Source organism: Oncorhynchus tshawytscha, linkage group LG28, assembly GCF_018296145.1.
Source record: "Oncorhynchus tshawytscha isolate Ot180627B linkage group LG28, Otsh_v2.0, whole genome shotgun sequence".
Taxonomy (NCBI): domain Eukaryota; kingdom Metazoa; phylum Chordata; class Actinopteri; order Salmoniformes; family Salmonidae; genus Oncorhynchus; species Oncorhynchus tshawytscha.
The window spans coordinates 25,343,262-25,368,843 of record NC_056456.1 but is presented as its reverse complement, the minus strand read 5'-3'; the positions used below and the strand labels follow the sequence as shown (position 1 = coordinate 25,368,843).

At 41.5% G+C, this 25,582-nt stretch overlaps 1 protein-coding gene across 1 annotated transcript in view; it reads left to right on the top strand.

Annotated features, from left to right (window-relative positions):
- The window catches only part of LOC112226983 (vasoactive intestinal polypeptide receptor 2), a 47,396-nt gene extending 22,389 nt beyond the window's left edge, over positions 1–25,007 (top strand). The window contains exons 2-13 of the mRNA XM_024391736.2: positions 367–472; positions 2,461–2,574; positions 8,341–8,432; positions 15,263–15,360; positions 15,590–15,722; positions 16,080–16,230; positions 16,761–16,821; positions 17,102–17,171; positions 20,205–20,296; positions 21,766–21,892; positions 22,027–22,068; positions 22,489–25,007. Of these exons, the coding sequence (XP_024247504.1) occupies positions 367–472; positions 2,461–2,574; positions 8,341–8,432; positions 15,263–15,360; positions 15,590–15,722; positions 16,080–16,230; positions 16,761–16,821; positions 17,102–17,171; positions 20,205–20,296; positions 21,766–21,892; positions 22,027–22,068; positions 22,489–22,662 (1,260 nt within the window). The 3' untranslated portion in view covers positions 22,663–25,007. The remainder of the gene's footprint in view (positions 1–366; positions 473–2,460; positions 2,575–8,340; positions 8,433–15,262; positions 15,361–15,589; positions 15,723–16,079; positions 16,231–16,760; positions 16,822–17,101; positions 17,172–20,204; positions 20,297–21,765; positions 21,893–22,026; positions 22,069–22,488) is intronic.
- Positions 25,008–25,582: the final 575 nt, after the last annotated feature.

Sequence of the window (25,582 nt, the reverse complement as noted above, 5' to 3'; positions counted from 1 at the left end):
TGCTTACATTTGTACACAATCACAAAATCTCTCTCTATTATGCGTCGGAATACTTTAGAACAGATTCCCAAAATGAAAATCACTTGGAGCTGATTTGCTGACATTTTTAGTCTTTTATGCCCCCGGCCAGATTTGTCCCACGGCATGCCAGTTGGATTAATGTCTTGTTCACTGGTCTTTGCCTGCCATTCTGCTGCCTATAAGATACGATGTCCTATGAATAATTCATTGAATTCAGAATATGAATGTGCATGAATGTAATTACTGTACACCTTTCTTTCTACTACACAACGGACCTATTAAAATACTAACATCTAAGGATGAGTTAATTAAAGTGAATCAAACATTGAATTTCTTTTTAATTAGGTGAGTGGAAGACATCCAACATGTAACTTCCTTCTGGAGCTTGAGAAAGACCAGGAGGAATGTCTTGTGAAGCTGAGGGAACAAGAATCTTCAAATGCCTCCAAAGGTGACACCATTACGGCATATTTTGATTATCACATTTATCTCCTCATCTGACAGTTAAGATAAACCGTGGCTTGTGAATAGATTTCTGAATATTCCGGGAATGGAAACAGACTGCATATTTTGGTGAATGGTGCAAGATTATTTTTTTACATCGATTTCTTTTAGGTCACTCGCCTAAATTTATTTTTATGAAACTTTTAAAAGAATATGTGAAATCTCATCTTTTCAAGTGCCTTTGAAAGTAATGGAAAGTAAATCCCATTTGCTACTCCCCATTGCCTCTGTCAAATTAAATGAAGACTTTCAATAGTTGTAAAATTGTTTCTTAGTCCAGATACGCATCACAACTCAGATTGTGACCACGAACTTTGATGTATTTTCAATTTCCATTAAAACTTGAATAGCTTGCACTTTAACTAAATGTTGAACATGTTGAAGGTTCTACAAAACGTTTTGCCTGCAAGCCCCACTATCCTGCCGACTTACGATGTTGAAACTTTACTGTGAGTTATAGCCAAGGCTGTGCTACATAAATTAAACTAATTGGGTAGAGAAATAATGTTAATTGTCAAGGGAATTAGTGTACTTTATCAACGACAAGACACTCAGTCTTTGGCTTTCTCTTGAGTCCCGACACAAAAAACAATGTGTATATTTCTGAGCCTGTGTTTGTGTAATGTTAATTTAATATTCGCTGTCTAGCAGACACCTTATCCGAAGCGACTTACATCAGTGAGTGCATACATTTGCGTATGAATGGCCCCAGTGGGAATCGAACCCACAACCCTGACATTGCTAGCGCCATGCTCTTACCAATTAAGTCAACTGTGCTTCAAAAGCATAGAGAGCATCCAGGTCAACATTAAAGGGAGAAGGTTTTTCATGCATCAGTTGACCTAGCCTAATATGACTATGAAACATTTAGGATAAAAACATTGTTTGTTAGCGCCAGTAAACACTGTGGGTGGCAATATGCGCAACATTTTTATCTTATAGTGTGGTACTGCACTGCCATTGTCATACACTGTATCACATATATGGAGATACCATAAAGCAGGAGCTGCACTTGAAATAATTTCACCAGAGCCCTAGGCACAATAAATGGAATAGTGTGCCATTTGAGACCCCGAGAGACACATATTATACCACTAAGAGAGTGCAGAGATACTCATGTGGGTCGCATCGTGAATATGTATTTTGTTGTCCATTTTTCAGTGTGTTTTAATTTCATTAATTATATCTGATGTTAATAGCTTTCTTTTTATAGAGCTAGCTATGTTGTTTACATATGGAGGCTTTCTCTGCAGTCTCTCTATCTCTGGAAGGGAGCGGAGCTATGTTTTACTGAGCTAAGGCTAAGCGCTCCATTTTCACAACTAAGATGTGGCAAGTGAGACTTTGCTTCTTGAATGTCCAATATCTTGAAAACTTGACTGCTGACATGCAAAACATTTTGGGACTGTATCAAAAGTGGACTAATGAAAAAAACACATCGTATTTTGTGGACTGTTCCTTTGTATGCCATTTTCCTTTGTACACCCTTTTGTTGAATTAATAACCAAATATTTCAGGAGTCAAGTTTCAGAGAGGCTTTCTCAGCCTTGGCCTTCCTCCTGACATTGGTGAGACAAATAGATAAACACATTTAGCCACTTCACCCCCACACGGAGAGTCTATCATAGTCCATTAGGCTACTGGTACTATGAAACTCTCATTCATTCTGAAAGAGCCTAGTGCACTGTATGCTGTGCATACACTATGTATGTGAGGCATTTATCACATTCAATACTGCTACAGTATGATGCTATCCATAATGAACAACTTGTAGGGTGAGAGTATGGTCTTGAATCCCCTATGGCAAAGTAGATTTGCTTTGGGAAATTGTTGCATGAGGTACGCAACTACAAATTTCACAAATATGAGACAAACAAAAAACTGTCTTGAATCGTTGTATTTATATTAAAACTCTGCTGTCTAATCTCTTGACAGGAGCGGGATGCAAAGCTATCTGGGATAACATAGCATGTTGGGGCCGTGCAGAGGTTGGAGAGACCGTCTCTAGAGAATGTCCCAGAGTGCTCAAGACATTCTTTGGCAGAAATGGTACAGTATTGTAGCCTCTTGTTTTCTTCATATATGAATTTCAATGTCAGTCACATTTCTGGGTGGATTTCTTTAAGCGTTGTATCCCACATCATGCAAATGTTAGACGTTTGAGACTTTCCTCAAGCAATGTTCTCATATTGTCTGTGATGACTACAGCTCAGTAGCGGCGCGTGAGTAAAATCACCGGGGAAGGCAAGCCAGAAAAAAAGACATATTACAACATACACTACCAGTCAAACGTTTGGACACCTACTCATCCAGGGTTTTTCTGGAAGTAGTCACCTGGAATGCATTTCAATTAACCGGTGTGCCTTCTTAAGTTCATTTGTGGAATTTCTTTCCTTCTTAATGCATTTGAGCCAATCAGTTGTGTTGTGACAAGGTAGGGGTGGTATACAGAAGATAGCCCTATTTGGTAAAAGACCAAGTCCATATTATGTCAAGAACTGCTACAATAGTCAAGGAGAAACAACAGTCCATCATTACTTTAAGATATAAAGGTCAGTCAATGCAGAACATTTCAAGAACTTTGAAAGTTTCTTCAAGTGCAGTCGCAAAAACCATCCAGCGCTATGATGAATCTGGCTCTCACGAGGACCGCCACAGGAAAGGAACACCCAGAGTTACCTCTGATGCAGAGGATAAGTTCATTAGAGTTACCAGCCTCAGAAATTGCAGCCCAAATACATGCTTCAGAGTTCAAGTAACAGACACTTCTCAACATCAACTGGAGACTGCTTGAATCAAGCCTTCATAGTCGAATTGCTGCAAAGAAACTACTACTAAAAGACACCAATAAGAAGAAGAGACTTGCTTGGGTCAAGAAACAAGAGCAATTAGACTGGTGAAAATCTGTCCTTTGTTATGATGAGTCCAAATTTGAGATTTTTGATTCCAACCGTCGTGTCTTTGTGAGACGCAGAGTAGGTGAACTAACGATCACCGCATGTGTGGTTCCCACCGTGACGCCTGGAGGAGGTGTGATGGTGTGGGGGTGCTTTGTTGGTGACACTCTCAGTGATTTATTTAGAGTTTGAGGCACACTTAACCAGCATGCCTACCACAGCATTCTGCAGCGATATGCCATCCCATCTGGTTTGTGCCTAGAGGGATAATAATTTGTTTTTCAACAGGACAATGACCCAACACACCTCCAGGCTGTGTAAGGGCTATTTGACCAAGAATGAGAGTGATGGAGAGCTGCATCAGATAGCCTGGCCTCCACAATCACCCTACCTCAACCCAATTGAGATGAGTTGGGATGAGTTGGTTCACAGAGTGAAGGAAAAGCAGCCAAGAAGTGGTCAGCATATGTGCGAACTCCTTCAAGACTGTTGGAAAAGCATTCCAGGTGAAGCTGGTTGAGAGATTGCCAAGAGTGTGCAAAGCTGTCATCAAGGCAAAGGGTGGCTACCTTGAAGAATCTAAAATCTATTTTGATTTGTTGATCACTTTTTTGGTTCCAACATGATTCCATATGTGTTATTTCATGGTTTTGATGTCTTCACTATTATTCTACAATGTAGAAAATAGTAAAAATAAAGAAAAACCCTTGAATGAGTAGGTGTCCAAACTTTTGACTGGTACTGTATGTGTTGTCATAATTGCTTTGTTTGCTCTATAACCTGTTAGTTCATATGCCTTGTGACCGTGATATATATGCCTAAGGCCGAGACAAGAAGACACAGTGGACGAATATATTCAACCACACCTTTGTTTTAATCACAAAACTGGTGAAGTCCACAAAACATATTGCATGAAACAAACAGTTACATGACCTACAGTATGGTCAAGCAAGTTAATGTTTCTGACATTTTTGGACTACTTAACAACTGCTGATATAGAACTGCTATTCCAGCACCATGTCAACATCATCTAATCACCTATGCTTAGTCTAGTACAGTGACTACTAAAAGATACCAAAAACAATTTAGTCCAATCAACGTAAGCTAAATATGATGTGGCTGTCCATAGTACTGATTTATGTGTGTATGCGTGCATGTAAGTAGAAAAAACATGTTGACTCACACTACTTGTAGAGAAATGCCAATGGCATCCTCCTCTTTCATGTTGCCTAAATTTGTCTGACTCTGTCATACAGCACACTAAGTTTTTGTTGTCCTAGACTACCTGGCTAAAATGCTTGCTCACTAGCCTTAACTTATTTTCATATGGGCAACAATGCACCAGGACAACTAGTTAACATTAGCCTAAAGTTGCTACATCTAGCTACACACTGAACTTCCATCCTCTCAGGACAGGGGCGCAATGTATGAATTTATGGAGAGTTAAGTAAAACCAAACGCCCAAATCCCTATCTCCATCCATGGCTAATTTAGGAAATGGACGATTTTAGCTAGCTAGCTAGCCGCCAGAGGACAACGACACAACGAGCTGCAACAATTCAAGTTCTCTGTCAATGACATTTGGCTTCTAATGTGATTGGTGTGAAGCCAAATCCAAACGGGCTTCCTTTGACACATTTTTTTTTTTTGGTGCACCAGGACCATTCAAAGCTGAACTCATTCAGTTTAGCTCAACGCTGATAGGCTTCTATTTTAAATATTTTTTTATCATGGGAGGCAAAATGCTCGTTGGCTTCCTTTGTACTCAATGCTACGGGTGGCAACAATGTCATACTCTTTTTGACCAGACTGCATAGATGGGCTACACATACTAGACAGAAGGGCGCTGTTTCGTTCGCTTGGATGCTTTCTCCGGTGAGATGCATTGAACCTCTTGCGAGTTGAAGTACATTTATGAAACACAGCGAGATGAAAGAAATGATTTTGTATTCTTTTTTTCCTGGTCATCTATGAATACAAGCCACTGCTACAGCTACACTACAATGTTATGTGTGCATCTTTCCAGGTAGAGCTCACACCATTTTCAGGATTTGGATTCACACCAGACCAATGTTCCTAATTTCACAGAATTACAGAGGTGCACAGACCAGTGTAATGTAGATGTTCTACAGTTGGAGTGCATTGAAAGTAGAAACATAAATGGGCCTCAAGTATACAGTGTATTCAGAACCCTTGACTTTATTCCACATTTTTGTTACTTTACAGCCTTGTTCTAAAATGTATTAAATAAATAAATAAAAAATCCTCAGCAATCTACACACAATACCCCAAAATGACAAAGTGAAAAACGTTTTTTGAAAAGATTCCAAATAAAAAACACATACCTTGTTTGCACAAGTATTCAGACCCTATATTCAGCATCCTGTTTCCATTGATCATCCTTGATGTTTCTACAACTTGATTGAAGTCCACCTGTGGTAAATTCAATTGATTGGACATGATTTGGAAAGGCACACACCTGTCTATATAAGGTCCCACAGATGACAGTGCATGTCAGAGCAAAAACCAAGCCATGAGGTTGAAGGAATTGTCCGTAGAGCTACGAGACAGGATTGTGTCGAGGCACAGATCTGGGGAAGGGTACCAAAACATGTCTGTAGCATTGAAGGTTCCCAAGAACCCAGTGACCTCCATCATTCTTAAATGGAAGAAGTTTGGAATCACCAAGACTCTTTCTAGACCTGGCCACCTGGCCAACCTGAGCAATCGGGGAGAAGGGCCTTGGTCAGGGAGGTGGTCACCAATGGTCACTTTGACAGAGCTATAGAGTTCCTCTGTGGAGATGGGAGAACCTTCCAGAAGGACAACCATCTCTGCAGCACTCCACCAATTAGGCTTTATTGTAGAGTGGCCAGAAGAAAGCCACTCCTCAGTTAAAGGTACATGACAGCCTACTTGGAGTTTGCCAAAAGGCACCTAAAGGACTCCCAGACCATGAGAAACAATATTCTTTGGTCTGATGAAACCAATATTTAACTCATTGGCCTGAATGCCAAGCGTCACATATAGAGGAAACCTGGCACCATCCCTATGGGGGAAAGATGAATGGAGCAAAGTACAGAGTGATCCTTAATGAAAACCTGCTCCAGAGAGCTCAGGACCTTCGACTGGGGCGAAGGTTCACCTTCCAATAACGACCCTAAGCACACAGCCAAGACAATGCAGGAGTGGTTTCGGGACAAGTCTCTGAATGTCCTTGAGTGGCCCAGCCAAAGCCCGGATTTGAATCTGATCTAACAGCTCTGGAGAGACCTGAAAATAACTGTGCGTCCAACCTGACAGTTTGAGAAGATCTGCAGAGAAGAATGGGAGAAACTCCCCAAATACTGGTGTGCCAAGCTTATAGCGTCATTCCCAAGAAGACTCAAGGCTGTAATCGCTGCCAAAGGTGCTTCAACCAAGTACTGAGTAAAGGGTCTGAAGACTTCAGTAAATGTGATATTTGAGTCTTTTAGCAAACATTTCTAAAAACCTGCATTTCTAAAAATTTTGCTTTGTCGTTATGGGGTATTGTGTGTTTAAAAAAAATTTATTCAATTTAACTAGGCAAGTCAGTTAAGATCACATTCTTATTCACAATGACGGCCTAACTGCCTTGTTCAGGGGCAGGACAACAGATTTTTACCTTGTCAGTTCGGGGATTTGATCTAGCGACCTTTCGGTTACTGGACCAATGCTCTGGCCAACCTGACCACTAGGCTACCTGCCGCTGTGTCGATTGACGAGGGGAAAAAAACTGTAATCAATTTTAGAATAAGGCTGTAAAAAAGTCAAGGGGTATGAATACTTTCCAAATGCACGGTCTATCGTTCTTTTGTAGCCTATATACTATGGAAAAATTCTCCATTGAATCATGGTGAATTGCACCAAGCCAAGAATGATACAGTATGTTCTGCACTGCATGGACTAGAGGCAAAATTAATCATGTCTGCTCACTCCACAATCTCCAATGGCCCATGTGGCAGACTAGGATTCTGTGGAGCTCTCGTCCTACCCATCACTACTGGTGACAGTCTAGACGAATCTGTACTGCCACTTCATTCATTATAAATTAATTACCCAGACAAAGAGTATGATAGATTACTGTAAGATCATTGTATTTACATTAAGACAGGTTCCAGTCTTATGATGAACGTCCCACATTCAAGATACCTCCGACTAAATGTAGCTGTGTGAAATTGAATTGGAGAGGATGAGTTGGGCATGTAAATTGGAAGATGTATTTGTAACAGAAACCTCTGGGATCCCTATAGCACCCGGCAAGTCTACAAGTAGGTAGGCTGCTGTGGCAGGGTCTGTGTAGAGTAGACTGATGGAGTGTGACACTCAAAGGAGCGGAGAAAGAAAGAGGCCTGTGGTTGTAGTCCTAAATCGTGTGTAGTAAAGTACATTACAAACAGGGTTCATTCAGTACTCAACTAAGTCGAAGGCTTCTTTGAATAAACATGGAACCCTTTCGCTTCCCAGAGAAGTTTTTGTGAAAAAACGCTGAAAATGACATCTATTTGCTCCTTAGACTGTCTGAATGTTTTTTAGAATAATTTGACAACACTGTAAACAAGAACCAGTTGAAACTTTAATGGAAGCCATCATGCGTCATGCTCAAAATGGAATCACAGCCACTGAGCAATCACTTAGGGTTGTGTGTGAAGCCATGTGTAGCAAATCACACAAACTTTTTTGGTTGACTTGAGTGGGCATACAAAGGAGGATCATCTTAGCAGAATAAATATCATTCATCAGACTCACTTACCAGAGAAATCAAATAATTGTGTCTACAAAAAACATGCTGCAATTTTCTTTGACTATGATTTATGAAAGGAATAACCAAGTCTTTTAGAGATGGGGCAATACAAACATTTAACTGACAAAAGCAATGTTTTTCTCCTACCCACAGGAAACATAAGTAAGAACTGTACAGAGGACGGATGGTCTGAAGTTTTTCCCCAAATAACCCGTGTGTGTGGGGCAGAGGAAAAGCATGATAAGGTAACCAGGGTGATGTTCTCTGAGAGTTCTAGGTCTCTGGTCTCTCTGGTGTTTTAGATCTCTAGGTCTTTGGTCTCTCTGGTGTTCTAGATCTCTAGGCATCTGGTCTCTCTGGTGTTCTAGATCTCTAGGTCTCTGGTCTCTCTGGTGTTCTAGATCTCTAGGCATCTGGTCTCTCTGGTGTTCTAGATCTCTAGGTCTCTGGTCTCTCTGGTGTTCTAGATCTCTAGGCATCTGGTCTCTCTGGTGTTCTAGATCTCTAGGTCTGTGGTCTCTCTGGTGTTCTAGATCTCTAGGTCTCTGGTCTCTCTGGTGTTCTAGATCTCTAGGCATCTGGTCTCTCTGGTGTTCTAGATCTCTAGGTCTCTGGTCTCTCTGGTGTTCTAGATCTCTAGGTCTCTGGTCTCTCTGGTGTTCTAGATCTCTAGGTCTCTGGTCTCTCTGGTGTTCTAGATCTCTAGGCATCTGGTCTCTCTGGTGTTCTAGATCTCTAGGTCTCTGGTCTCTGGTGTTCTAGATCTCTAGGCATCTGGTCTCTCTGGTGGTCTAGATCTCTAGGTCTCTGGTCTCTCTGGTGTTCTAGGTCTCTGGTCTCTCTGGTGTTCTAGATCTCTAGGTCTCTGGTCTCTCTGGTGTTCTAGATCTCTAGGTCTCTGGTCTCTCTGGTGTTCTAGATCTCTAGGCATCTGGTCTCTCTGGTGTTCTAGATCTCTAGGTCTCTGGTCTCTCTGGTGTTCTAGATCTCTAGGTCTCTGGTCTCTCTGGTGTTCTAGATCTCTAGGCATCTGGTCTCTCTGGTGTTCTAGATCTCTAGGTCTCTGGTCTCTCTGGTGTTCTAGATCTCTAGGTCTCTGGTCTCTCTGGTGTTCTAGATCTCTAGGTCTGTGGTCTCTCTGGTGTTCTAGATCTCTAGGTCTCTGGTCTCTCTGGTGTTGTATCATTGTTCAAAGTTTGAGCAAGAAACAATACATGATGACATGCAAGTAGCTGTGTTTGGAAATACAATACTGTAGTATATCAGATATTGCAATCAAGGTATTGATACAATGGACATTATAGAGAGGAACATGCCAATGTTATTGTGAGTGATTTATGATTGTTTTTATATAATATAACGTTTGATTTAATTTGGTCTGATTTCTGGGTGTGAAGGCCCTCATGCTGATAATGAAAACTAGCCGTATAACCCTTTGCTAAATGCATGGGAATTCTGTCCTCGGTCTGGTGTAGTGTGTTTTTGTATGTGTATGTTTTTGTGTGTGTGGTGGGTGTGCATGCGTGTGCTCAATTCCACCTGATGCCTTGAAATACAGATGAAACACAGGTGCCTTAAAAGCGAAATAAAAAATCCTGTTCACCGTGGCACCCAGCTGTCTCCTCAATCTAAACATTGAACCATGTGTGTCCCAAATGGCACCCTGATATTTCCTATATAGTGCATTGCTTTTGACAAGGGCCCTGTGGGGAATAAAATGCCATCTGGGACACAGACTCCAAATTACTGTCCTGGTTGGCCCAGTACAGCAGATGTTAATAAGAGGCCAAGTAGCAGCAATGTTCCAGGAGGAAAAATGAAGAAGACTGATGGTTCATACTGCTATTCCACTGCCCAGCATTTGATGAGAGCAATCTTTTTTGAAGAAAGCTGAACCAGAGATAAGCCCTGCAAAAAAGAGCAATGAAACTCAAATGACCCATTTAATTTAAGGGTCATTTAAATAATACTCCCAACAGTAATTCTTGTTTGGCAAACTGACTGTAGTTAAATTGCTGGCCACAATTCCCTACGATTCACTTGCTTCATTCAGATTGAGGAATGACCTCGAACAGCCTATTGTGCTCTCTGCGCTCTATTCTCTTGGAGGTTATCTAAGAGGCCCCACTGGTCTGGATCACAGAGCCACCGGTGGCACTCTACTGACCTCCATATGAAAATAAAACTCCTACTTTCTTAAATATTTAATGCACTAAAATGTTTTCCTCTAACTGAGTGGCCATTAATCTGTGAAACTCACCAACTGTACTCTCACCCAAGCCTTTCCCCCTGTTTGCCCATGTTAAGGCGAAGTCCAATCTTTCGGAATGGAAAATTCATCTTCTCTCTCTATGAAAAATAGATAGGAACACATGTTTCCTCTATGGCTTGTTTCACACAGAGTTCAGAACTTTTGCAATGCCTGCAATACTGTGGTGAAGCCAGGAATTCTTGAAATTGGTGGAGGGGCAAGAAGTACCAAACGATGCCCCTGCCATTACCAATACAGTGCAAGCTCTTTGGGAACCCCCTTCCAGGATGTAACCTCTAGTCCGAGTGCCAGTCTGTTTATGCTATAATGCCAACTCCTTGTCACTCCTTGTGTTTGGCTTGACAATGAGAGAGATCACCTAAATATTAATTGGCTTTCATCAAGCCGTCCACTCAAGAAAAAGCTGTAACGTGGTTCAGGTTATCAGTCAACCTACCAGGGTATTTTTTAAACAGCACAGGAATGAAATGGATCACATCATTACCAATGCTGCAGAAATCTGCTCCAAAGCAGTATCCAAATCCACTGGATGTACAGTAGTGATCATAATACTGTAGTCATATCTATAAAAAACTAAGTTCCAAAGGCTGGGCTTAATATAATGTATAAGAGGTCATACAATGCGTTTTGTAGTGATTCCTATGTTGAAGATGTAAAGAATATTTGCTGGTCTCTGGTGTGTAATGAGGAGCAACCAGACACTGCACGTGACATGTTTATGAAATCTCTTATTCCAGTTACTAATAAGCATGCACCCATTAATAAGAAAATGCACAACCAATTGGTAAATGTACTGTAAACTGAGAAATCATGTTACTAAACTGAACAAAAAGGAGAAACTGTACTATGAAACAAACATAAAAGATATAAAGGGCTTTATTAAGTGCTCCATGGCTAAATGTATGGTTGCTTCAAGTTTTATGTATTTTATGTATTTTACAGTCTTATATATTGCCTTGGAATCAACTCCAAATCCAATGTTAGTCCGTTAGTTTGTTAAATGGTTTACAGAAACAAAAAAACAAAAGATAGACCTATTTTTGCTAAATACATTAACTTGAATCCATTTGCAGTCCACACTGTTCTAAGTAATTACACAGCTTACACTGATGTAGGGGCTAAGCCTACTGTACATTTCATTATGGCTGAGCATGGACATGAAAAACATTGGCAATAAGCAAGATTAAATGAATGATTGATAAGGCCTAAAAAGAGAATAAATAATTCTAAACAAAATAACAACTAGTTTTAAATAGGCTATATAGTATGTCCCACTTAAGGGAACCATCATTTCTCCCTCTGGACATATAATATTAAAACAATGCAGATTATGGAGGGTTTTATGCACCTCCAAACTTTTCAGTTGCTGGACAAAGATCCAATAAAAATATACAGATAGGGGGAATGTCCACTCACCGTTATACTGCTCCCAAAAAGGCCTGTTTTAATGAACATAATCAGAACCATTTTACAGATCAGATCGCATTCACACATCTCCAGAAGTTGCATTGCAAGCGCGCCACGGACGTTGTCACCATAAAACCAGGAAGGGGAAATATTCTAAGTTGGGTTGTAATAAAATTAAACGAAAAACAAGCAGGTTTTATAAATACTATGTCAAATGTAATGATATCATAAAATGGTCAGGATAAAAAAAGACAGGCATTGCTGTTGAACTAGACTTTTATTCAGAGGTTGAAATCTGTCGTTTCATGACTGGCGTAGATACGTGAAGAGACAGACACGTGCACATGATAACATATGCACTATACACACACGCCCACATGGAGATTGTGTTGTACTGTAGATGTTTGGTAGTAGAGTAGTGGCCTGAGGGCACACACTTAATGTGTTGTGAAATGTATATACTATGCATGCTTGTACTAAAATGGATATATTTGTTTTTTTCCCCTCACCCCTACACACAATACCCCATAATGACAAAGCAAAAACAGGTTTTTAGAAACATGACATTTACATAAGTATTCAGACCCTTTACTCAGCACTTTGTTGAAGCACCTTTGGCAGCGATTACAGCCTTGAGTCTTCTTGGGTATGACGCTATAAGCTTGGAACACCTGTTTTTGCGGAGTTTCTCCCATTCTTCTTGACAGATCCTCCTAAGCTCAGTCAGGTTGGATGGGGAGTGTTGCTGCACAGCTATTTTCAGGTCTCTCCAGAGATGTTTGATCGGGTTTTGGCTGGGCCACTCAAGGACATTCAGAGACTTGTCCTGAAGCTACTCCTGCGTTGTCTTGGCTGTGTGCTTAGGGTCATTGTCCTGTTGAAAGGTGAACCTTCGCCCCAGTCTGAGGTCCTGAGCGCTCTGGAGCAGGTTTTCATCAAGGATGTCTCTATACTTGGCTCCGTTAATCTTTCCCTCAAGCCTGACCAGTCTCCCATTCCCTGCTGCTGAAAAACATCCCCACTGCATGATGCTTTCCTTCCGTTTGGCATTCAGGCCAAAGAGTTAAATCTTGGTTTCATCAGACCAAAGCATCTTGTTTCTCGTGGTCTGAGAGTCCTTTAGGTGCCTTTTGGCAAACTCCAAGTGGGCTGTCATGTGCCTTTTACTGAGGAGTGGCTTCCGTCTGGCTACTCTACCATAAAGGCTTGATTGGTGGAGTTTTTCAGAGATGGTTGTCCTTCTGGAATGTTCAATCTCCACAGAGGAACTCTGAAGCTCTGTCAGAGTGACCCTTCTCTCCCCGATTGCTCAGTTTGGCCGGGTAGCCAGCTCTAGGAAGAGTCTTGGTGGTTCCAAACGTCTTCCATTTAAGAATGATGGAGGCCCCTGTGTTCTTGAGGACCTTCAATGCCGCAGAAATGTTTTTGTACCCTTCCTCAGATCTGTGCCTCAACACAATTCTGTCTCAGAGCTCTACGGACAATTCCTTCAACCTCATGGATTGGTTTATGCTCTGACATGCACTGTCGACTGTGGGACCTTATATAGACAGGTGTGTGCTTTTCCAAATCATGTTCAATCAATTGAATTTACCACAGGTGGAATCCAATCAAGTTGTAGAAACATCTCACGGATGATCAATGGAAACATGATGCACCTGTGTTCAATTTCGAGTCTCATAGCAAAGGGTCTGAATAGTTACATAAATAAGGTATTTATGTTCTTTATTTTTAATGCATTTGTAAAAATGAAATTAACAGTTCTCACCTCATTATGGGGTACTGTGTGTAGAGTGATGAGGAAAATGTGTTTATTTAATACATTTTAGAATAAGGATGTAATGTAACAAAATGTGGAAAAAGGGAATGGGTCTGAATACTTTCCTAATGCACTGTATATTTATTGTAACAGCCTTAATTTTGCTGGACCCCACGAAGAGTAGCTATTGCCTTGGCAGCAGTTAATGGGGATCCATAATACATACAAATACAAAATGGCAGCAGTGGAGTTGGCAGGAGCACAAACAGATCTGGGACCAGGCCTTGTAACCTCAACTTTGGCTGGATAACTTTTTCTTATAGTTATATTTGAAGGGCACTTAGGATGTGATGTTAAAACGTGCTGTATATTTTAGAATAACTAAAACAAGGACTGATGTGATATCAAATGTCGTGTGCGCGCATGCACGTTTTGAAGAACAATGAGCAATGGATAGTGTGAAGTGCAGGTGTAGAAGAGGTCGCTGCAGAACAGGAGCGCTCTCCATGCTTTTAGAGAGGATGATTGTTTTCGTAAGATAATGTACATTTGGCCCTACCTCAAACTGGGAGTGTTGGTGCGTTGGTAGTAGGGTCCTTGTCTGACGTTTTCAAGAAAGTCACTGTTTTTCACTAGACAGTGGTAAAAAGGTGGAAATCAAACATTTGACACATTTCCTGGGGAAACAATATTAGAGAGAAGATTCACACGGGTCCTTTTAAGATTTCAATCTCTTTGAATCAACCTGTGAATCACCCTTTGAGCGGGTTGAAATGATTTAGCAGTAGAAGCACTTTTTTTCGCCCATCTCCACAGTCCACTTTTGTGAGTTTGAAAAGGAGTCTCTAAATGTCTCTCAAAATGTCTCAATGATTCTGTACCTCTGCTTTTCCTACCTCTGCTCACGCAGATCCTTTTAATGACATAGTAAATCCCTTTGAATCAATGTGTAGGACTAGCAAAAGAGAGAGAAGAGATAAGAAAAAGCAGGAGCACGGGAAAACCCATGCTGGTTGACTTGACAAGAAGAACTGGCAACAGAGAGACAGGAAACACAGGGATAAATACACCGGGGGAAATAAGCCACACCTGGAGAGATCAGGGTGTGACAGAACAGGACTGGCAACCTCCTCGGAGCCTGGTTCCACTCTAGGTTTTTTCCCTGCCTTCTGGGGGATTTTTCCTAGCCACTGTGCTTCTGCCTCTGCATTGCTTGCTTGCTCTTTGGGATTTTAGCCTGGGTATCTGTAAAGCACTTTGTGACAACTGCTGATGTGCTTTATTAAATACATTTGATTGATTGATAGAATTGAAGGAGTTGGATTTGCTGACGCATGCCAGTTTCATGGAAGAATGGTTTAGTATTTGTAATGATATGTTTACCTGCTGAGGATGTTTAAAAACTATTACAACCTATAATCTGTCCTTCCTTGTTATTCATTTGATGTTAGAATCAAGTACATTCTGAAAGTACACACAATGTTGATATTGCACATGACTTGCACATGTTCTTTATTCTAACTTGGCTTCTATATATGTTGAAGTAATTGCCCATATTTTTTTTTACATTTAATTGAATTGAATATATACAGCTTTGATACTGCCAATAACTGTACTGTTTGTTCTCTCTCCTATAGCTGGTCTTCTTTATGGTGGTGAAGACTCTGTACACCCTGGGCCACAGTTTGTCTTTGATCGCCCTCACAACCGGGAGCGCCATCCTCTGTGTATTCAGGTGAGAGTTAGGATGCATCCCAAATGGCACCCTATTCCCTATATAGCGCACTACTTTTGCCAAGGGCCCTGGTCATAATTAGTTCTTAATATACGAAATAGGGTGGCACTTGGGACACAGACTTAGTTACGTACAGTAGAGAACACCCTCTGTTCAGAGCAGCAGGGTATTGAATCAACACACCAGAGATCCTCTGATTTAATAATTACCTCTGCTACCCCCTCTATAGAAAACTCCACTGCACGAGGAACTACATTCACCTCAACCTGTTCTTTTCCTTCATCCTGAGGGCGGTGGCGGTCCTTGTGAAGGACGACATCCTCTTCTCTCGCAGCAATCAGTGTTCTGAGCTGCCTTCACTGGTGAGCCAGGATGTTTATCAGCCTGCATGTCTCTGGTTCTTATAGTTCATTCACAATTCAGACTGATAAGTATTTGTACAGATTTGTTGGAAACATGTTTCTTTCACTTATTCTTTGAGATTGAGGTACAGAATTCAGTTTCCATTGGACACATTTTGGTTATTATACCTTCAGTTCACTCTGATTATGTTTGTGTGGGTATACTTTAGAAATGTGTGTTTTCCACTTCTTCGTGTATCAGAATAAGGACATGGAATTCAGTTTCCATATAGACACACACATTTGTTCTTTTTGTTGAGTGTGTTGTAATTTCTCTTTGTATAGCAGCACAAGTGATGTACTACAATGTTGTTCCAGATTGGATGCAAGGCGAGCCTGGTGATTTTTCACTACTTTATCATGGCCAACTTCTTCTGGTTGCTGGTTGAGGGCCTCTACCTCCATATGCTGCTGATTGTCATCTTCTCTGAAAATAGGCACTTCATCGTTTATCTTCTCATTGGCTGGGGTAAGTTACTTAAGCAAAAAGTCCTGAGGGGGTGTGGTATATGGCCAAAATACCACGGCTAAGAACTGTTCTTATGCGCAACGCGAGTGCCTGGTCACAGCCCTTAGCCATGGTATATTGGCATATATCACAAATCCCGAGGTACCTTATTGCTATTATAAACTGGTTATCAACGTAATTAGAGCAGTAAAAATAAATGTTTTGTCATACCCTTGGTATACGGTCTGATATACAACGGCTGTCAGCCAATCAGAATTCAGAGCTCGAACCACCCAGTTTATAATTAAGCAATAAGACATGAGGGGTTGTTGTATGGCCAATATACCATGGCTAAGGGCTGTTCTTATGCACAATGCAATGTGGTACACGGTCTAATATACAACAGCTTTCAGCCAATCAGCATTTAGGGCTCGAACCACCCAGTTTATAATCATTAATATATACTCTGTGCAATGTATCAACAACAGTGAGGAACATACAGTACATTCAATCCATTTATACTTTCAGACGTATTCTCCTCTCTGTTTCAGGAATCCCAACAGTGTTTGTTTCTGCATGGGCTATTGCAAGGGTTTATTATGAGGATACTGGGTGAGTTACCTTGGAAATCATAAATGTACATGATTGATGTGTTGGATTCTTTTCCTATGTGATTGCCAGACCAATGTTTGTCTTGGTTTGCATGTTATAATCTGTGACTTCAGATTCATGTGATTATCAAATTAATCAAGCATTTGGCAACCTTTATCATTTTGATTTAATGCTCAAATCATTTTGACCAGCACAACGTGCTGTGCTTAGATTAGTATGGGCAGGGATGCATGGAACGTGTTAACTAACATTCTCATGTAGGTTTTTCCTATTTCTTCAGCTGCTGGGAACAGAATGATAACCCAATCCCAATGTGGGTGATCAATGTGCCCATAGGAATCTCCATCATGGTGGGTATCCAACATCTATCCTGACCCATTGCTGCTGCTGTAATTCCCTTTACCACATGCAGGATCCAACTGCTGCTATATCCAGGCATTAACTAAACAGGTGTCCAGATAAGTAAATGTCATACAGAGGATGCGTCTCAAATGGCACTCATTCCCTATATAGTGCACTACCCTGAAAAGGGAATAGGTTTCCATTTGGGATGCAGACAGAGAATATTCAGATCTGTCAATCTAGCGCATACTGGGAGCTGATAGGACTGTAATAGCAAGAGCATGCTACATTTATGTAGTTACTCTGCATGCATGTGAATTAATGCAGTTCCTGGATATAATTCAAGGTTGATCCTGGCTTTATCGACATTTCTCCTGTCCAAACATAGTTCTTATTATTTTTATTTAACCAGGTAGGCTAGTTGAGAACAAGTTCTCATTTACAACTGCGAGCTGGCCAAGATAAAGCATAGCAGTGTGAACAGACAACAACACAGAGTTACACATGGGAGTAAACAATAAACAATTCAATAACACAGTAGAAAAAGAAATAGTCTATATACATTGTGTGCAAAAGGCATGAGGAGGTAGGCCAACTTCAGCGATTTTTGCAATTCGTTCCAGTCACAGGCAGCAGAGAACTGGAAGGAAAGGCGGCCAAATGAGGTGTTGGCTTTAGGGATGATCAGTGAGATACACCTCCTGGAGCGCATGCTACGGGTGGGTGTTGCCATCGTGGCCAGTGAACTGAGATAAGGCGGAGCTTTACCTAGCATGGACTTGTAGATGACCTGGAGCCAGAGGGTCTGGCGACGAATATGTAGTGAGGACCAGCCGACTAGAGCATACAGGTCGCAGTGGTGGGTGGTATAAGGTGCTGTAGTAACAAAACGGATGGCACTGTGATAAACTGCATCCAGTTTGCTGAGTAGAGTATTGGAAGCTATTTTGTAGATGACATCGCCGAAGTCGAGGATCGGTAGGATAGTCAGTTTTACTAGGGTAAGTTTGGCAGCGTGAGTGAAGGAGGCTTTGTTGCGGAATAGAAAGCCGACTTTAGATTTGATTTTAGATTGGAGATGTTTGATATGAGTCTGGAAGGAGAGTTTACAGTCTAGCCAGACACCTAGGTACTTATAGATGTCCACATATGGTCGGAACCATCCAGGGTGGTGATGCTAGTCGGGCATGCGGGTGCAGGCAGCGAACGGTTGAAAAGCATGCATTTGGTTTTACTAGCGTTTAAGAGCAGTTGGAGGCCACGGAAGGAGTGTTGTATGGCATTGAAGCTCGTTTGGAGGTTAGATAGCACAGTGTCCAAGGAAGGGCCAGAAGTATACAGAATGGTGTCATCTGCATAGAGGTGGATCAGGGAATCGCCCGCAGCAAGAGCAACATCATTGATATATACAGAGTAAAGAGTCGGCCTGAGAATTGAACCCTGTGGCACCCCCATAGAGACTGCCAGAGGACCGGACAACATGCCCTCCGATTTGACACACTGAACTCTGTCTGCAAAGTAGTTGGTGAACCAGGCAAGGCAGTCATTAGAAAAACCGAGGCTACTGAGTCTGCCGATAAGAATATGGTGATTGACAGAGTCGAAAGCCTTGGCCAGGTCGATGAAGACGGCTGCACAGTACTGTCTTTTATCGATGGCGGTTATGATATCGTTTAGTACCTTGAGCATGGCTGAGGTGCACCCGTAACCGGCTCGGAAACCAGATTGTACAGCGGAGAAGGTACGGTGGGATTCGAGATGTCAGTGATCTGTTTGTTGACTAGGCTTTTGAAGACCTTAGATAGGCAGGGCAGGATGAATATAGGTCTGTAACAGTTTGGATCCAGGGTGTCTCCCCCTTTTGAAGAGGGGGATGACTGCGGCAGCTTTCCAATCCTTGGGGATCTCAGACGATATGAAAGAGGTTGTACAGGCTGGGAATAGGGGTTGCGACAATGGCGGCGGATAGTTTCAGAAATATAGGGTTGAGATTGTCAAGCCCAGCTGATTTGTACTCGTCCAGGTTTTGCAGCTCTTTCAGAACATCTGATTCTGGATTTGGGTAAAGGAGAAGCTGGGGAGGCTTGTGCGAGTAGCTGCGGGGGGGGGGTGGAGCTGTTGGCCGAGGTTGGAGTAGCCAGGAGGAAGGCATGGCCAGCCGTTGAGAAATGCTTGTTGAAGTTTTCGATTATCATGGATTTATCAGTGGTGACCGTGTTACCTAGCCTCAGTGCAGTGGGCAGCTGGGAGGAGGTGCTCTTGTTCTCCATGGACTTTACAGTGTCCCAGAACTTTTTGGAGTTAGAGCTACAGGATGCACATTTCTGCTTGAAAAGATAGCCTTTGCTTTCCTGACTGACTGGGTGTATTGATTCCTGACTTCCCTGAACAGTTGCATATCGCGGGGACTATTCGATGCTATTGCAGTCCGCCACAGGATGTTTTTGTGCTGGTTGAGAGCAGTCAGGTCTGGAGTGAACCAAGGGCTATATCTGTTCTTAGTTCTGCATTTTTTGAACGGAGCATGCTTATCTAAGATGGTGAGGAAGTTACTTTTAAAGAATGACCAGGCATCCTCAACTGACGGGATGAGGTCAATATCCTTCCAGGATACCCGGGCCAGGTTGATTAGAAAGGCCTGCTCGCAGAATTGTTTTAGGGAGCGTTTGACAGTGATGAGGGGTGGTTGTTTGACTGCGGACCCGTAGCGGATACAGGCAATGAGGCAGTGATCGCTGAGATCCTGGTTGAAGACAGTGGAGGTGTATTTGGGGGGCCAGTTGGTCAGGATAATGTCTATGAGGGCTTTATAGTTAGGATAATGTTTATGAGGGCTTTACAGCAAGGGATTTATATGTGACGGCTTCTACTGTTTCCTCTTATCTGATTGCATCACATTTCCCTCAAATGTATACCATTACTGGTCATAGATGACCTAAATGCCCTTCAAAAGCAATGCAGTAAACAAATTTGACTAAATATACAAATATGTGTCGTATTTATATGATATTATATATCATGTCTGTTCACTGGCTTTCCAGGTGAACTTCCTCCTGTTCATCAGTATTATAAGAATCCTGGTTCAGAAACTGAGGTGTCCTGATGTGGGTGGCAACGACCAGTCACAATACAGGTATGTGCTCTTGTATCCAAGTAGGCATGTGTTACTTCACTCAGGCAAAAGACAATGAGTACTCAACAATGGAGTGTGTCAACATTCCTATGTCACCACACTTAAATGCCACAGTATACAATTGCATGCCACTGACGTGGTATTTTAGTTGCCTTCTCAGGCCAAAGACATGCAGCCTGAAGGTGTTCTATAGTGCAGACTGCTGAATGACGCAAGATTCAGGCTAAGCTATAGAGGTGGTCATCACAGCACGCCTTTGCCTTCAGGGAGAAATATTACCATCTGTTCAGCGAGGGGATTTTAGGGATAAGAGGCAGGTGGTGATGCTAAGACTGGATGAGCTGGTGTCTATTGTTACAGCATAATCCACCTTAGTGCTAAGAATCACAGGTTGGCACTTGGCAGTCAGTATCCCTTAACGATTTAGGAGGCATTTCAAATGGCACCCTATTCCCTACAGGGTCCAAAGGCCTCTGGTAAAAAGTAGTGCACTATATAGGGAAAAGGGGGCCATTTGGGATGCAGACTTTACTCTCACTGCAGCACAAAGCCAGCCATCCCTGAGTTCAGACCAGTCTGCTGATGACTATCTGCTTCCCTGAAAATCTTCTGAGGAAATTCTCAGCAGCCAGAAGGGTAGCATCACCAAAAGGGACTAATACACTCTGTAATCTGTGCAGTCTGTTGAGGTTTTAGAAAGGCTAAGATGCTGCTTCTTCAGAGAAATATATCCCTAAGAATATATGTAAATCTGAATGTCTGCTCTTGTGGCAAAAGGCTGTGGAATGATGGGTAAAAACTTCGATAAAAACTCTGGTTTATTTTGGGTGCCCTTTTGTTGGTAGGATATTCCCTATGCCACTCTATACACATTGCACGTTATTGAGCTGCATATTTATGGGATTCTAGAGAGACTCCAGACATGCTTTATGTAAAGAGATCATCAACATGGGAATGTGGAAATAAACCATGATGCCGGGTGTTATGTTGACCTGACATCAGTGGAGGCTGGTGAGGGGAGGATGGCTCATAATAATGGCTGGAATGGAATGAATGGAATGGCATCAAACACGTGTTTGATACCACTCCATTCCAGCCATTACACACCATCATTATGAGCCGTCCTCCTCTCACCAGCCTCCACTGCCTGACGTGCACTGGCACAGCCCCTTGTTGATTTATCCCTTACGTATTCCATTGATGTGTATATGTACAAAAAAGTATGAGGACGCACACCAGAAATAGTTAGAGAAGTGCCAACTCAACAAAAAATGTAAGGAAGTCGCATGCACTACATGCTCTCAATAATTTAAATGGGCAAACACCAACGTTTCGCTACCAAAGTTTTGTGGACATATAACCAGCTATTATTATTATATTAAACAGTATATTATTGATTATAAGTAGTCTCTAGGTAGTCTCTAGGTCCCCTGCATACAGTATCTCTGTAATATTGTGTGTGCTTTCAGGAGGTTGGCCAAATCCACTCTCCTGTTGATCCCTCTGTTTGGCATCCATTATGTTGTCTTTGTGTCTCTCAATGAATCCATGGTAGATTACAAAATCTTCTTTGACCTCGCTATCGGATCCTTTCAGGTAAAACTGATCATTTTTGCATAATTTAATCATAATTAATATCTTCTGGCTATATTTGGCAGTTTTGTTGGGAATTGTTTGTGTTTTTGGTTGTCTCTCATTTACGGGATTTTCTGTTGATGTTCTATTGGCAGGGCCTGGTGGTTGTCATCCTGTACTGTTTCTTAAACAGTGAGGTAAGCCCTTGTCTTTAAGCTCTTGACTTAATTGTTGTTTCTTTTTTTTCTGGAATTAAAGGGTTGCCTTGGGGACTAATGGCTCAATGAGGAAGACAAATAGCAGTGAAAATGATTAGTGAATCAGTGTTGACAGTGTCTTCCTTGGGTCAATTTGGGAAGAAAAGTGGGGGCTTTTATGAAAGCTATTTTGGAAAACAAGGTTTTAACTGATTTAAAGAGACATTTTTACAGTCTAATTAGGGAGGTCTTTTATTAGAAGTTGATAAACATTGACATTTTAAATGTTGTCTGCTTCATTTTCATTGTAGTAAATCAACGAGGACAGGATTATATTGAAACATTATATAGTATTGCTATGAATTGACAGATGTTGACTAGTTTTCCCTTTGTGCTAAGAGATTTATCTTCCTACTTCAGGTTCAAGGGGAACTGAAGAGAAAATGGCAGAGTATATGCCTCAACTGCCATATGGCCAGAAACTACACCCAGCACAACACCTATGCCTCCAGAAACGGCTCAGAGAACATGGCTCAGTTCCAACGTAACTGTCGGGCCCAGTCCTTCCTGCAGACCGAGACTACTGTACTGTGAGGGCTGCGGGTAAAGAGGCATCTGTCTCCATTAAAACACTATAAAACTCTGCTATTGGCCTAAATACACACTACAGCAAGCATAGGCTACAGTTGTGGGCACTAAAACGTTAGGTTGGCCCACAATATTGGTAGAACAATTACTGAAATGGCTCTAGGATCTTCTAATGAGTTTGTCTATTAAACCTGTACCCTTTATTGTGCCTGCAACTTATGGCAGATGTCATAACAGGGTATTTTTAACAGATATGAATAAATTGGTCTGTCTGCAGTAATGCCAATGTTTTTAAGTCATTGGTTAGTTTAAATAAACCTTTCATTAAACGATGCCAGGGTGAAGTGCTGTGCATGGCTAGTATACTTCTCCCTCTCTCTTTCCCTCTCCCTCTTCCTCTCTCTTTCCCTCTTCCTCACCCTCTGTGATGAAATGGATTTCACACTGTGCTTAATGACCTCATGCAGCCCTCCACCCATGTGTTCTGACACTAGTCTAAATGAACAATGTCTTTCAAGTTAATATCTGAGTCTCAAATGGCACCCTATTTCCTATAGAGTGCACTACTTTTGATCAAAGCCCTATGGACCCTGGTCAAAAGTAGTGCACTAAACAGGGAATAGGGTGCCATTTGGGACATTGACAATATCGTTTGAGTCATTTGTGATGACTTTCAGAGTGAAAAGAACTAAAGGGTAAGAGATAATTAACAATGGTTTCATCTTGACCGTCAAACATTGTATCTACTTTCGTAAATGTAAAACAACTGTAGCATAGATTTAGTTTTCTTCATGGTTCATTTGCTGTTTAAACAATTAAGCAATGGGTTGTCGAACTGAACTGGGGTTCTAGTAGATCTAATTTTGTCAAACATGATTACAAGGAGACTCTGATTGTCATGGCAAAGATGTATAGATAGATATACAGTATGTACATTTGACATGTTGCTTTGTATTACCGTCGAGAGGATTAAAATGGATGTAGAGACTTAAATGAGATAGTTGAGAACAAGTACAATATGAGCAGGTAGGAGAGGAGATTAATTGTAAAGGACCATTGTGTATATTAGAGGGTCTATTGACCTACTGCAAAGTCTAAAGTACTGGTATGTCATTTTTGCTAAGCTATTACTCAGCATTATTTTCTGCAAAGACACCATGAATGTCATACCACAACATGATTGATGAACAATCTCTTGTTAGTATTGTATCATGTGAATGTCATTTTCATCTTTTACAGTATGTTATGCTTTTGTGTGTGTTCATTCCTCACTAAGACAACCAACCAAAGCCATCTCTGTTGTAAGTTATGTACCTATGCTGTCTATTTAAATTTTAACTCAAGGTATGAGTTCTGTGGTAGATCCATGCTCCTGTCTGGACTGCTATACACACATCCATCCGGCTGAACAAACTGACCCTGAACCAGACCGGGATTTCAGGTGCTTCGTGTAGATATGGAAGACAGATAGGAAATGACTGCTGATTACCTCACAAAGGTATTTCCACTGACAAGGTGACAATGTTTAGACTTGAGGTCATACGAGAAGGAGACCTAAGCTCCAACACGGTCATCTTTTGTGTTTCCTAGAAAAATCCGCCCAAATGTACTATTATTCCCTGATCTCCGAAGACATTTCAAATGTTGAGCGAACTCATGTATTTGCCATGTAGAAATCTGCCAGGATTGTGTTTTTTGCATGTTTGTCATTGATGTAGTCAATCAAAATGTTAACAGTGCCTAATACTTTCTATTTCATCTTAGAGTTATTTTATTCTACATTCTGTTGCTGTCTCCTTCCCAAATGGCACAATATCCCCTACATGGTGCACTACTTTGACCATCTCTGGTCAAAAGTAGTGGACAATATAGGGAATAGGGTGCCATGTAGGGTGCATCCTATGTGTATATTAAAGATCCAAGGAGATGGAGAAGTGGAGTAATATCTGTAATGTCATAGCTACCACAGTTAATGTGTTCATTTTGTGAACATTAGTGATGTATCCTTGTATTGATGAGCCTGAACACCAGTCTGTTTGTGTTTTCATGCCAAGTGTCATACGCATTGTCATTGGCTTTACATGGACCGCCATGGAGTTGGCAAGAGCATAAACAGATCTGGAACCAGGCTATGTATTGATGTCCTTATGAGAACAAAATGTATTTTTGCCTTTATGGTCAAGAGATATTTCCATTAGCTGATTTCTCACCGCTATACAGTGGACATGCTCTAAAGTTGCATAACAAACACTTTTATATATTAGCAACATGCTTTGGAATGATGCTTTGTTTAATGTCTGGGTATGTATGTTATGAGCACATGATGAATAAACTTGACCTTCATTATTGAATCTTTTTATGACTTCCATATTGATGAGACTAGTTCTTAAATAAATGTTATTGTTGTACAGTAGAAATGTTCTCTGATTAAACCTTGGCCCTTTTGCTGGTTCATAGACGGTGTACTGTCAGAGCTCCAGCTTACTTTAGTTTCCAGGACTGCATTCCAAATAGAACCCTATTCCCCTTATTGTGCGTCAAGGTAGTGCACTATTTTTGGAACAGGGTGCCAATTGGGACGCAAGCCAGGATTCGGGGACGATAGCTGAACGTGTCGCTGACTCTGAGATGAGGCGCTGTGATGATCTGAGCTGACAGAGCTGCTCCGGGGCGGAGGCAGCAGCACTAATTGGAAGAGAAGATGCTGTCCAAGAAAGAAACAACCTCTGATCCACACTGGAGTCACTCTATTTCTCTACACACCCTGATTGTATTCTTGCATTTGGGATATGAGTGGATGGGATATGTGAATGAGTGGTTTAATTACTTCTTCAAAAGGAGAATGGGTTCATTCTGGGACAATATTTTGGCAAAATATCTGTGTCAAAGCTTTAATGAAGAATGAGAGGCCTCAGGCCATATATCA